General features: G+C 42.3%; 1 protein-coding gene across 8 annotated transcripts in view; it reads right to left on the minus strand.

Moving 5' to 3' along the window:
* Positions 1-12,312, minus strand: part of NEO1 (neogenin 1) — a 267,305-nt gene that overhangs the window by 7,903 nt on the left and 247,090 nt on the right. For 6 of the 8 annotated variants that reach the window (XM_032174189.2, XM_032174193.2, XM_032174192.2 and 3 more), the window contains 3 exons: positions 7,052-7,290; positions 6,365-6,457; positions 2,013-2,171 (listed from right to left, as the gene is read on the minus strand). In XM_032174189.2, coding sequence (XP_032030080.1) covers positions 2,013-2,171; positions 6,365-6,457; positions 7,052-7,290 — 491 coding nt within the window. The remainder of the gene's footprint in view (positions 1-2,012; positions 2,172-6,364; positions 6,458-7,051; positions 7,291-12,312) is intronic. The other 2 variants (XM_032174196.2, XM_032174198.2) reach the window with 1 other exon arrangement.

Raw genomic sequence — 12,312 nt, forward strand, 5'->3', positions numbered from 1 at the left:
AGGAGGTAGGGGCTGATTTGATTGGAAGGTGCCTGCCATCCACTCAGGCAGGACAGCATCCTAGCATGTGAGATTCCTTGGCCTTAAAAATGGAGAAACAGGGTTGGGCACAAAACCTTCTTTCTAAGAGCAGGTGTGGAGGTGCTTTCTGGTCCTCTGTTCTATTTGAGACTATGTCTGTAAGGCAGACTTTGGCTCTCCATGCAGCTGGCTGGAGTAACTGTCTATCTTGTAAACCATCTTTCCTAAATGCAGGACTCCAAATTGGGATTTGGAGGGAGACAGTAGAAAGGCCAAATTTATATATACATATATTTAATATTTAGTAGAGACGGGGTCTCGCCTCGTTGCCCAGGCTGGTCACGAACTCATGGGCTCAAGCGATCCTCCTGCCTCGGCCGCCCAAAGTGCTAGAATTACAGGCATGAGCCACACTGCTCAGCCTGGAAGGCCAAATTTAGATGTGAGTTCAAGCAGCATTCTCCAAATCAGGTAACAGCTTTGGGAGTAGACAATGTTGGGAATTATTAGGCACCCCTTAATAAAGCTTCATTTGATGTTTTGGGTATGTTTATGATTGATGAAAACTTGAAAGAATGGGGACCGGGCGCGGTAGCTCATGCCTGTAATTTCAGCACTTTGGGAGGCCGAGGCAGGCGGATCACTTGAGGTCAGGAGTTTGAGACCAGCCTGGCCAACATGGGGAAACCCCGTCTCTACTAAGAATACAAAAATCAGCCGGGCGTGGTGGTGTGTGCCTGTAATCCCAGCTACTTGGGAGGCTGAGGCAGGAGAATCGCTTGAACCCAGGAGGTGGAGATTTCAGTGAGCCGAGATCGCGCCACTGCACTCCAGCCTGGGTGACAGACTGAGACTCTGTTTCAAAAACAAACAAACAAAGAAACCAAAGAAAAACAAAAAAAAGAATGGGGATATTACTGGGAACCCAAACTTCTAGCATAAAGTTTTGAGGTTCTTTTAAAATGGAACTCACTTGAAATTCCCTTATTCCCCAGACCAGCAAAACTCAGTTCTATCACTAACATAATAACTATTAATAGGCAAGTTTCAAATGGTGGAAAAATAATATGTTGAATATATGGGAAGTTACTAGGCTTGCCGTTTAAAACTGAGGATGAAAATTAATTTTCAATTAATGAAGAATATTTATGCCACTTGCTGTCCCCACACCTTCACTAATACTTTCCTCCTTAAAACTGTTTGATAATGTAGTTTCCTAAGATTTCCAAACTGGGACATGTTTGTCTAGCAACATACTTCTTTAAATACACTGCAGATTGTTACACTAATTTCCTGTTTCTTCAGAGAGGATCTATTCCTGTGCATCGCTTCCTAATTTTAATAATCCTGAGGTTTACATCAGGCACCCTGTGGTTTACAACACACACAACTCCACGTGGCTGGTGGCCCCACTGCTCGTTGGATGTTGTTTGCACTTTGGTCTATGGTGGAAGTAACCTGTATGTAACAGTTAACCTTTGGACCTACCCAACGTTAGGGTGACTGCCAGGCAAAGGCAACCACTAGTGTCTGAAATCACCCAGGATGAGTTTTCCTTTCAAACTAGAGGATTAAAAGAAATAAAGAAATTGGAAAAAAGACTGAGTTAAAGCGCAAGTTCAACTTGGACTTTAGTGAGTCTATCACTTTAGTTTTACCTTCTTTTATCCAACTGGTCATCAAAGCATGGCCTCTCTTAGTAATGCAAAGTAAAGCATCCCTTTGCTTAGTGATTAGAGATACTGCTTGCTTTGTGATTAGAGATACTGTTTTTACTAAAAGGAAATCTTGCACTGAATGTTTAAAACTTAAGTAGAAATATGGGGTGAATTTTACAGAAACAAATTTGAGTCAGTCACAGAAATGTTATGCTAAGTAAATAAAACAGAAAAATTCCAAATCCCTCTTCTAAGTAGGGCAAGTCCTTCCCCATTTCCGCTTGCCAACTCTTTTGGAATGGTTTCCATCTGGGCTTGATCCTCATCTCTCACCTGTGGAATTGGCCCTGTCTGAAAGGGACATGGATGTGCCAATGGGCCATGGGCTGCCCGGGTGGTAGAGATGACTGCGAGCTGGAGAAGCGAGGCTGCTGGAGTGGAAATGATGGTGAGGGTTATCGAGGGAATGGATGGGATGGGCACTAATCACAGCTGTGAATGAACACAAGACAGAGAAATGCTTAACATGCTTGCACAAACACACACAAATCACAGTTTCAGAGCAAAGTCGCCCCCTTCCCACCTCCCATACAATCCAACCACTCCCTTGGTTTTTTGGTGGCAGCTGGCTAGATCTGATCAATTAGCCATTGATTTTTACATTTGTTTTTTAAAAATGAAAAACTCTTTTGCATGTGTCTACATATGTATAGAAAAAAGGTCTGAGTAATATATACTAAAATGTTAACAGTGATTATCTTGCAGGGAAGAGTGGTCAGGATTAAAATAATATTTTTCTTTGGGCTTATCTGTATTTTCCAATTCTACTATAATAAACATGGATTACATGAGTTATTACAAATATCTATTTGCATATGTCACAAAATGTAAATCCATAAGCCAACACATAAGTTTCTATTTTGTCCTGCTAAAAGGATAGAAAGAAGTCCCTTCTTTTTCGAGTATATTCCTAATTCATTCTGACTTTGTTAAAACTGCTGGATGAAGCATTTAATGGGTATTTAGGCCAAATAAATAAGTAGCTGTTTAATCAGCTTTCATGTCTTAAAATAAATGCAAATGGAATTGAACTCTGATGGTCCCATCTAGTACTAAAAGCATGAACCACTGGCCGATGGCACCATCTTTTACTGCTTCCAGTCTGGGGACTCAGCCATACCCATCTGCATTTAAGAGAATACATGGCTCTTTTCCTTCCCACACTGGCTAAGGATTCAACTAACTGCGTTTAGCTAAAGAATCTGAAATTTCCACACAGATTTCACATACTACTTTCTATCAAGACAGAGATCCCATGTACAACTTTCTATGAGGCTTCATTATCCACCTGAGATGGAAACAGATAAAATTAGAAGCCCAGAGTCTGAGAATAAACTTTTCTGAGGAACTCCCTTGGAGTGGTTGTAGAAATGGTGCATTTAAGGTCAAGATAACCAGCTCTACCCCCACCAAACAGGCAAATAGGCCACAGCTGACTAGCAATACTGGGAATCTTTTTTTCTCTAAACAAAGGCTTCATGAACTTAATGATAAACTTAATTAACACTTAGTGGCCTATTGAAATGTCTTCTGTCCCCAGGGATCTCCCTAAAGTCTTTGTGGGGCTATTCAACATTACTCTGGTGAAGAGAAATCCTGGTCAACAAAATGGATGCCTTTACTTTCCAGCTATCCCTTGTCCTGGCCACATGCAAACAAGCAGGTGGCATGACTGGGACCCTTGAGCACTGCTGCCCCTTCCTTCCCTTCTCAAGGCCTGGGGAACAGAAAAGGGGCTTTCCCTCAGGTGCTGCTCTTGGGGACCAGAGGCTCCAGGTTGTGCCCGGGAATAAAACACAACACCGGAAAGCTGTCTGAGGAGGGCTCTCGGGGTAACTGGGGAGTCGGCAACTCTAAGGGAAGACAGGTAGTTCTTAGAAGTGGGTGCTTCAGACTCAGTGTTTTCCAGAATTCAGGCTGGGGTAGGGGGAATAAACCTGATTTTTACCTAGAAAAGTACAATTTGAAAGCATTTGAGAACTCCCACAAAGGAAAAACAAAATTGACTTTTTCCCCTTTATAAGGCATTTCCAGTCTTTCTAGGTAAGTAAATAAAAAAAAAAATAAAATAAAGCAGTGTGAATGTGCCTGCCTAGGATATAGTAGGAAATCAGCAGCTGTTAGCTGACTCTGAACTTGTTGCTTCGGTGCATGGCCCTGGATGGAGCCATGTCCCGGCACCAGCAAGCCCTTCCTGGCACTGCTCAGTCATTTAAGACCAGGGTAGGTGGGTGGTGGGTATATGGCTCCTGCAGCATTCCAGGGCCCAGAGCTCAGGGAATACCAGCTTGTCAAACAGAATTGTAGCCGTGTGGGTTTTAAAAACAGTATCTGAAAACCTAAAGACCACAAGTGGATCTTATGGTTGCAGGTTTTTAAAAGATTCCACTTACCCACCCAACTGTTAAGGCACAAATTAAATAATATTGTATATTGGTGCAAACTCCTTCCCCAACATCAAAAAAAGAAGAATGATATCAACTGGACAACATATCTTTTTTACTTAACATATTTAAAAGTAATACATCTAGAAATAAAGATAGTAAAATTTTACAAGTTTTCAAAATAAGCCAGTTCAGGTAGGAACTCAAGTCTTATACAAAACAAACAAATAAGCAGTAGTGCTAGCATCTTCTTGATCAATCAGAAGCAACTGGGATGGATTAATTTACTCTTCTTGGACATTTGTATCTTTAAACCTGGGAACCCCATCCAGGGCACCTCTTATAAGAGGGAAACCATGGTTTTCCCCCGCATGCTTCTAAGTCCAGGCTTTTCTTTCCATCAAGGACCACAAGCATAAGCTACTTTGAGCTGAAATTACCTATTAACAAATAGGGTATTACTCTTTCAAAGATGATTTTTGTAATCCAGTGTCTTACATGTTTGTGTATAGTGAGTGTTTGTGGGAGAGGGAATGCGTGTGCAGACATCCATATGCTTGAAGCTTCCAACAAGAGGTTGGGGATTTGAGGAACTTTTCCAAGTGCACGATGTCATGGTGTACCTTGTTGCATGTATGATATTCATGGCTATTAAATCTCATCATTTGTTGACAGATGGCTGAGAATTCCCTCAACTGCAAGCCCCACTGTGCTAGCTAGTCTGAAAGGCTTCACTTCCTTGAAAACAGTGACGAGAGAGGACACAGTAGTTTGAAAGAATCAGTTTGTCCCACTGCTTTCTGGTTTAATCATGATATTTATTTTGAATTTCAACTATTATTAAAAGAGGCTCAGAAACCTTTATGCTTATCAAAGTGAGGCATGAATCAAGAATGAAAAATGTTGTTTAAAAAATTCCAGCTGGGCGGGCATGGTGGCTCAGGCCTGTAATCCCAGCACTTTGGGAAGCCGAGTTGGGTGGATCACCTGAGGTCAGGAGTTTGAGACCAGCCTGGCCAATATGGTGAAACCCCGTGTCTACAAAAAACTAGCCAGGTGTGGTGGTGAGCGCCTGTAATCCCAGCTACTTGGGAGGCTGAGGCAGGAGAATTGCTTGAACCTGGGAGGCGGAGGCTGCAGTGAGCTGAGATTGTGCCACTGCACTCCAGCCTTGGCGACAGAGCAAGACTCTGACTTTGTCTCAAAAAAAAAAAAAAAAAAAAAATTCCATACAGTAAAACCTAAAGCTATTCTAAAATATAAAGTCTACTAATTTTATTTTTAAATTTTATTATTTTAATTAATTAATTTAGAGACTGGCTCTTGGCTCTGTTGCCCAAGCTGGAGTGCAATGGTGCAAAATCATAGCTCACTGCAACCTTAAATGCTGGGTTCAAGTAATCCTTCCACCTCAGCCTCCTGGGTAGCCTCAGCCTCCTGAATAGCTGGGACTACAGGTTGTGTGCCACGATGCCTGGCTTTTTTTTTTTATTTAATTTTTTAAATTTATTTTATTTTTTTTGAGATGGAGTCTTACTCTGTCACCCAGGCTGGAGTGCAACAGCACGATCTTGGCTCACTGCGACCTCTGCTTCCCAGGTTCAAGCGATTCTCATGCCTCAGCCACCTGAGTAGCTGGGATTATAGACATGTACCACCACACCTGGCTAATTTTTGTCACGGCTAATTTTTTTTTTTTTTTGGTAGAGATGGGGTCCCACTACATTGCCCAGGCTGGTCTAGAACTCCTGGCCTCCAGCAATCTTCCCACCTTGGTCTCCCAAAACACTAGGATTATAGGTGTGGGCCATCTTGCTTGGCCTTCAAACCTATTAATTAAAAAAATAAATTCTATAGGTGTTCATCAGCACTGGTGTCAGGAAGCACAATGAAAACTTGTAACATCAGGCCATCCTTAGCTCTAGTCTGGAGGGAAGCTTTCCCATCTCTCCCATAGAGATATGATGCACTTTTAGGGAGACTGGTTACTCCCCTATTCCTGGGAATCTGGAGACATTGGCTTTTCAGCTTATTTACCATAAACATAAAGACGCTAGCCTCAAGAATAATGTTTGTTGCAAAATATGGCAAGTGTTTGGTACTTCCTCCTTCAAGGTGTCAAAGCTTTGGTAGATTATCTTTGTGTTAGAATCAAGTGAAGTCAAAAAGATCATTCATAGTTGTTCCCCTACATGACTGAACAGATTGGTAGCACTGAGGAAAAGAGATGCTTCTACTTACGCTGGGGTGGCTGGGAGTCAAAGGGCATCATCATTTTTGGTCTCATTCCCCGCCTTCCAGCCAGCGTAGACATGCTGTCCTCTGACTCATGCCCTAGATGTTAAATGTGGAGGTTAGTTACCAGCATGTGCCCTAGGCCACTGAGCAGCCTCAACAGTAAAACGATTCTAAGTAGAGGATTCAGAATTCACAGACAACATAATGGGGACAAGACATTTCTGTAAGAAGTGAAATAAAGAGGAAAATGATCATTAGAGCATTAAAAGAGTTCCTGCTGAGTCAATGTGGATGTCACAATGCTGCCCACCATACTTCACAGGCTATCTGTAAGAGCCTCCAGACCAAGAACGTTCTGAATGCCACAATGCAAGCTGGAAGCCAGCTGAAGACACAGAATGAAATGCACAGACATGGGCTAGCTAGCCTCAAATGCTTGAATATTACGCTGCTGAAGCCTGATGAGAGACCTAAAAGATCTGCAAGACTGTCTTGTATGGGTACAGAACCTCTCCCCCAAAACAAGCTAGCTATTCTTCATCATATGTTCCCAAATCTTATCACACACATTTCTCTAAATCTGATCTCATATAGGAATTGCCAAATGAAGGCAACCTCAGGGAAAAAAAAATGATTTAAATGAAAACGGTCTCCTAACATTTGAGAAAAAACCTGCACTTAAAATGGTACCTCTGTATGAATTTCGCCTTTGATGGATATTGCTGTCCATGGAGTTGTCAACTGGTGTGATATCTTGAGAGTTGCGAGGAATTGGAGTATCAGTCATGATGGGGTTTGGGTCTGGAGACTTATCAATGGGTTTCAGCTCCAGTCTCTCATGATGGATCCAGAGATCTGGAGGTTTCACATCTTTGGAATTCCCTTTATACTTATGAGAGCCATTCACTGATTTGCAGGCAGCTCGTTTCCTAGGCAAGAAGTTAAGAGGAGCTTTTAAAAAGTAACTCATTTGCACGTATTCGTCAAAAGGCTTGGGTGATTAAAACTGCCTTTCTGAGATGTTTCAAGCAAAGGCAAAAACTAAAAACATATCTCCCGCCCCCAACAACAACAACAAGTTTGCTCCTGGGGAGAGTAAATGTATCTCTATTTTGTCCACACATATTTAGAGATACTTACCAGGGTTTTATGTTTGAATCCTGCCTTGTGACTACTTTTTTTGACTGTTAAAAGATTAAGATAGCATTTTTCATTACATAATCTCTAAACCAGAAGGTTCATCCACAAGTTTCCAATTAGAGCAATGTAGAAACATAACAATGGAGTAGAGGGAAAGTCTATGGCTTATAAAGGAGGGAGGCAAAAACTTTTTTTTTTTTTTTTTTTGAGATGGAGTTTTGCTCTTGTCGCCCAGGCTAGAGTGTAATGGCGCGATCTCGGCTCATTGTAACCTGGCCTCCTGGGTTCAAGAGATTCTCCTGCCTCAGCTTCCTGAGTAGCTGGGATTACAGGCATCCACCACCACACCCAGCTAATTTTTGTGTTTTTAGTAGAGACAGGGTTTCACCATGTTGGCCAGGCTGTTCTCAAATTCCTGAACTCAGGTGATCTGCCGCCTTGGCCTCCCAAAGTGCTGGGATTACAGGCGTGAGCCACTGCACCTGGTCGGAATAACTTTGAAGACCGCCAAACTAGGACTACCAACTAGGTGGAGTCAAGAACGGGGACAACAACGTCTACTTCTCTGTGTTTTAGCTTCTTCATTCACTCTCTTACTTACCCCTAATGAGGACATACTGAGTACCCAGTATATGCCAGACCCCGTGCTAGACTGCTATGCCCTCAGAATTTTTGGCTAAGTGAGGAATACAGATATTGAACTATTATTTTAAAATGTTCTGAGCTTACTGAAATGTCAAGTGTTAGAGTAACTTCTTAATAGTTGGACTTAAACTGAACAGGAAAAACCTAGAGGAGGAAGTGACATTTAAGCTAAGACCTAAAGGGAACAGAAAGTGCATTCCAGGTGGTGAAATCAGCTTATGTCAAAACCCTAAAGCAGAGTGCAATGCCCTGGCAGTATATTAGAAGGATTTTAAGAAATCCTGAGTGGTGGGGACATAGTGAACCCTGCAGAGAATGATCTGAAATAATACTAGAAAGGTAGGGACAAGATCATAAAGAGCTTTTAGGGCAATGCTAAGAGTCTCAACTTCCCTTTGTGAGTAATGAGAAACCATTAAATGGTTTTAAGCAAGAGAGTAAGGAGAACACTTTTGAGTTAAAACTTTACACCAGCTGTGATGTGAAGAATGGCTCTGTGGGGTTGGGGATAGAAGAGGAGACCAGATAGGATGCTACTGCAATCTCAGCCATAACTGATAGCATGGGACAGTGGGAGTAGAGGCAAGAGGCAGATTTGAAAGTTATTCGGGAGGCAAACATGACAGGTCTTGGTAAATAAATGGATGTAGGGTGAGGTGGGAGTAAAGAAGAAAGAGGAGTACAGGAAGATGCTAAGGTTTCTGGTTTAAGCCACTTAACATTGGGAATAAAGGAGCAGAAGTGGGTATGCCTGAAAAGATGATGAGTTCTGCTCTGGACATGCTGAATTTGAAATGTCTCTGAGACATTCAAGAGGAAATGTAGAAGAGGCAACTGGGTGTGCAAGTCTGATACTCAGAGGAGGGAGGCCTTGGCTGGAGACAGAAATACAAGAGTAGCTGGAATGCTGAAGCCACAGGAGCAGATGAGATCAGTTGGGGAGAACACAGAAGGAGAAGAGAGTAAGTCCAGGCCCAGGCCCTGAGGAATGTCTGTATATGATGGCTAGGTAGACAGGAGGACCTATGAAAAAAACAAAAACAAAACAAAACATGCTGTCATGGATACAAAAGAAGAAAATGTTTCCAGAAGGAAGGAACAGTTGACTGTGTGAAATGTTGCTGAGAGACTAAGATGAGAACTGAAAAATGTTCTTTGGCTTTAGCAATATGGAGGTCACTGGTGACCTCCACAAAAGCAATTCTGGTGAAGTTGTAGGGGCAGAATAAAGATTAGAAAGGGCTGATGCATGGGTAGGCAGTGAACAGACATAAGAGTAAAAGCAAGTAATCAAGGAATTCTGTGGTGGAGAAGAAAGGTTTGTAAGCAGCCGGTGAAAAGGACCATACAGGGGGCGGGGGTGGGGGTGAGGTTACAATTATAATTATTCCTTAAGCTGGAAGAAGTTAGAGCACACTTAAATACTGAAGAGGCGGCCAATAACGAGTAAGAGGTCAGCTATGCTGGAGAGAGGAATAACAGCAGGTAAAAGGTCTTAAAAAAATGAGACAATGAGATTCAGGGGGTAAAGGGTAGAACTGGCTTCAAACAGGGGAAGTACACTTAGGAGGGAGGAGGAAACAATGATTACCAGTGTAGAAAGGTGTCAGATTTGATGGTGGTGTGCTGAGGTTGTTCTTACCTGACAGCTTCTGCCTTCTTCATGAAGGAGAAGCCCAGCTTACCTGTTGCCAGTCAGGGGCTAAGGGGGAATGTGCTGAGAACCAACGAGGGTTTAGATTCTCTAAATGCTCTATCAATTTTGAGGTTGTAAGACTCTGTAAACAGCTACCATCTAAATGAGCCTCAGGTATTACACAGGAAGAAAAGTAGTAAGAAAAGCTCGCTTATATTTTTCAACAGTCAATGGAATACTTGCAAAGCAGATAACTGGGGAAGTGGGGGAGGGGAAAACCCTGTGAAGATCTGATATTATGATTTTCAACAAAGGGACCCAAATCTGTAGGACGTGCCAATATCCTTGATGAGTTAGAATAGAGCCTATTATCAACTCATCTTCTTACTTTCAATCTGAAGACTTGAGTACCTTATTTGGGAGGCTGAGGTGGGTGGATCACTTGAGGTCAGGAGTTCGACACCAGCCTGGCCAACATGGTGAAACCCTGTCTCTACTAAAAATACAAAAATTAGCCGGGCATGGTGGCACATGCCTGTAATCTCAGCTACTTGGGAGTCTGAGGCAGAAGAATCACTTGAACCCGGGAGGTGGAGGTTGCAGCAAGCTGAGATTGTTCCACTGCACTCCAGCCTGGCTGACAGACCGAAATCCTGTCTAAAAAAAAATTTACTTTGAATTTGAAGTCTTCCAAAGCACTAAGGAATTCTGTCACTTTGGTTTTCAAATTATTTTAATAAAAGAAAAATAAAGGTCCCAATATTTCCAAAACTAGATATAAAATCAAGTTCATAAAGATAGATAAATGTTAAATGCCAAATAAAGAGGCTTGAAGACAAGTTCTAGAGTAGAAAAAAAAATGTAGTCTTTGAGGCTTTAAAAATAATAGTTTTCCACTATTAAATGTAGACAGGGCCGGGCGCAGTGGCTCACACCTGTAATCCCAGCACTTTGGGAGGCTGAGGCGGGTGTATCATTTGAGGTCGGGAATTCGAGACCAGCCTGGCCAACATGGTGAAACCCCATCTCTACTTAAAAAATACAAAAATTAGCCGGGCATGGTGGTGGGTGCCTGTAATCCCAGCTACTTGGGAGGCTGAGGCAGGAGAATCGCTTGAATCCAGGAGGCAGAGGTTGCAGTGAGCCGAGAATGTGCCACTGCATTCCAGCCTGGGCAACAGAGAGAGACACTGTCTCAAAAGGAAAAAAAAAAAAAGGAAGAGCTATAAGAGGCAGTGGTCAGAAGGATTATAAAAGAAGCCTCCATTTTTCTTGGAAAAGTGATACAGTACAAGCTATGGAAAGCTATTTCATTTGGGAAAAAGAAAGAGAGATTTAAAATATCACATAACCTACAAAAAATGACATAAAGTCATTACCAGTAGCAGTTACAGGGTGGCCTGTACTTGCCCTGTACAGTGAAAATGAACAAATTTATGATTATTAAACACATGCATTCTAGCCTTGGGCAGATCAAGTCTGCGTGGATAATCACATAAACATGAATTTCTCTTTCTCTAGTGGAGCAACACTCCCATCTTATGATCTTTCAAGATATTGCAACTAAAGTCATTTTATTATGCACATTATGGTATTGCTATTAGGAATAACTCAGGAATCTCCTTTTTTTTTCTGTTTTGCTAACCAGATATCTGAGTTGAATGTAATTTAGGGTCAAGGATTCTTTCAAGTGTAGGACTGTATGGTATTAGCAAGCACTACATAACTGAGCTCCCTTGCTATCTGCACTTAGACCATTAGCCACAATCCTCAAAATCCCAGAGTTCAAGGCTAGCAGCCATTTAGTCTCTCTGAGAAACTGATAAATTGATTATCAATGATTCTTTCCTGTTCATTAAAGCAATCCTACCCCCATCCCCAACTCTACACTTGGTAGCAATTCTTTAAAAATATTCTTAAACTTAGATTTAGAATGACAGGCCTATGGTCTTCTTCCAACTAGGCTGGCGTTTGTGCTGTGACACAGCCTATAAGAATGTCCACAGACTCCTGGACATCGGGTTCACCATGGGCATGTACAGATGGTGCTCCAAAGGGGGTGACCAGCAATGCCAGACACTTTCTACTTTCCTCACCACATCTATTCTCTAATTGGCTCTCTTGACCCCAGAGTTTGAGCGAAATTAACTATTACTTGGCAATCCTGCTGGGTTTCCTGGCTTCCAGCTGGGTATAGCTAATACTAGGCACTGGCAAGAGGCTGGAGGGTAGGAGGTGTTTCTTCTTCTGCCACTGTCTGCTGGGAGGAGGCTGGCAATGGCTGCATGCCTCTAGCACCCACCTTGCTTTTGTCAGGAAGCCCTCTCTTACTGCTTCAGATCTCTGAAAACAGCTCTCTCCTCTTGCCCTTTCGGGCCCAAGGATGATGGTGTCTTATCATAGCTGCTAGCCTCTGAATATCTCTGCCTAGTTTTCCCTAACCCCACCTACGACTTTGTAAATTATCTCTTTTGAAATCCTTTTAAATGTGCCACCTCTTTTCTGCCAGGACACTGACTGATACACATAA

The sequence above is a fragment of the Hylobates moloch genome, unplaced genomic scaffold, assembly GCF_009828535.3.
Source record: "Hylobates moloch isolate HMO894 unplaced genomic scaffold, HMol_V3 SCAFFOLD_14, whole genome shotgun sequence".
Taxonomy (NCBI): domain Eukaryota; kingdom Metazoa; phylum Chordata; class Mammalia; order Primates; family Hylobatidae; genus Hylobates; species Hylobates moloch.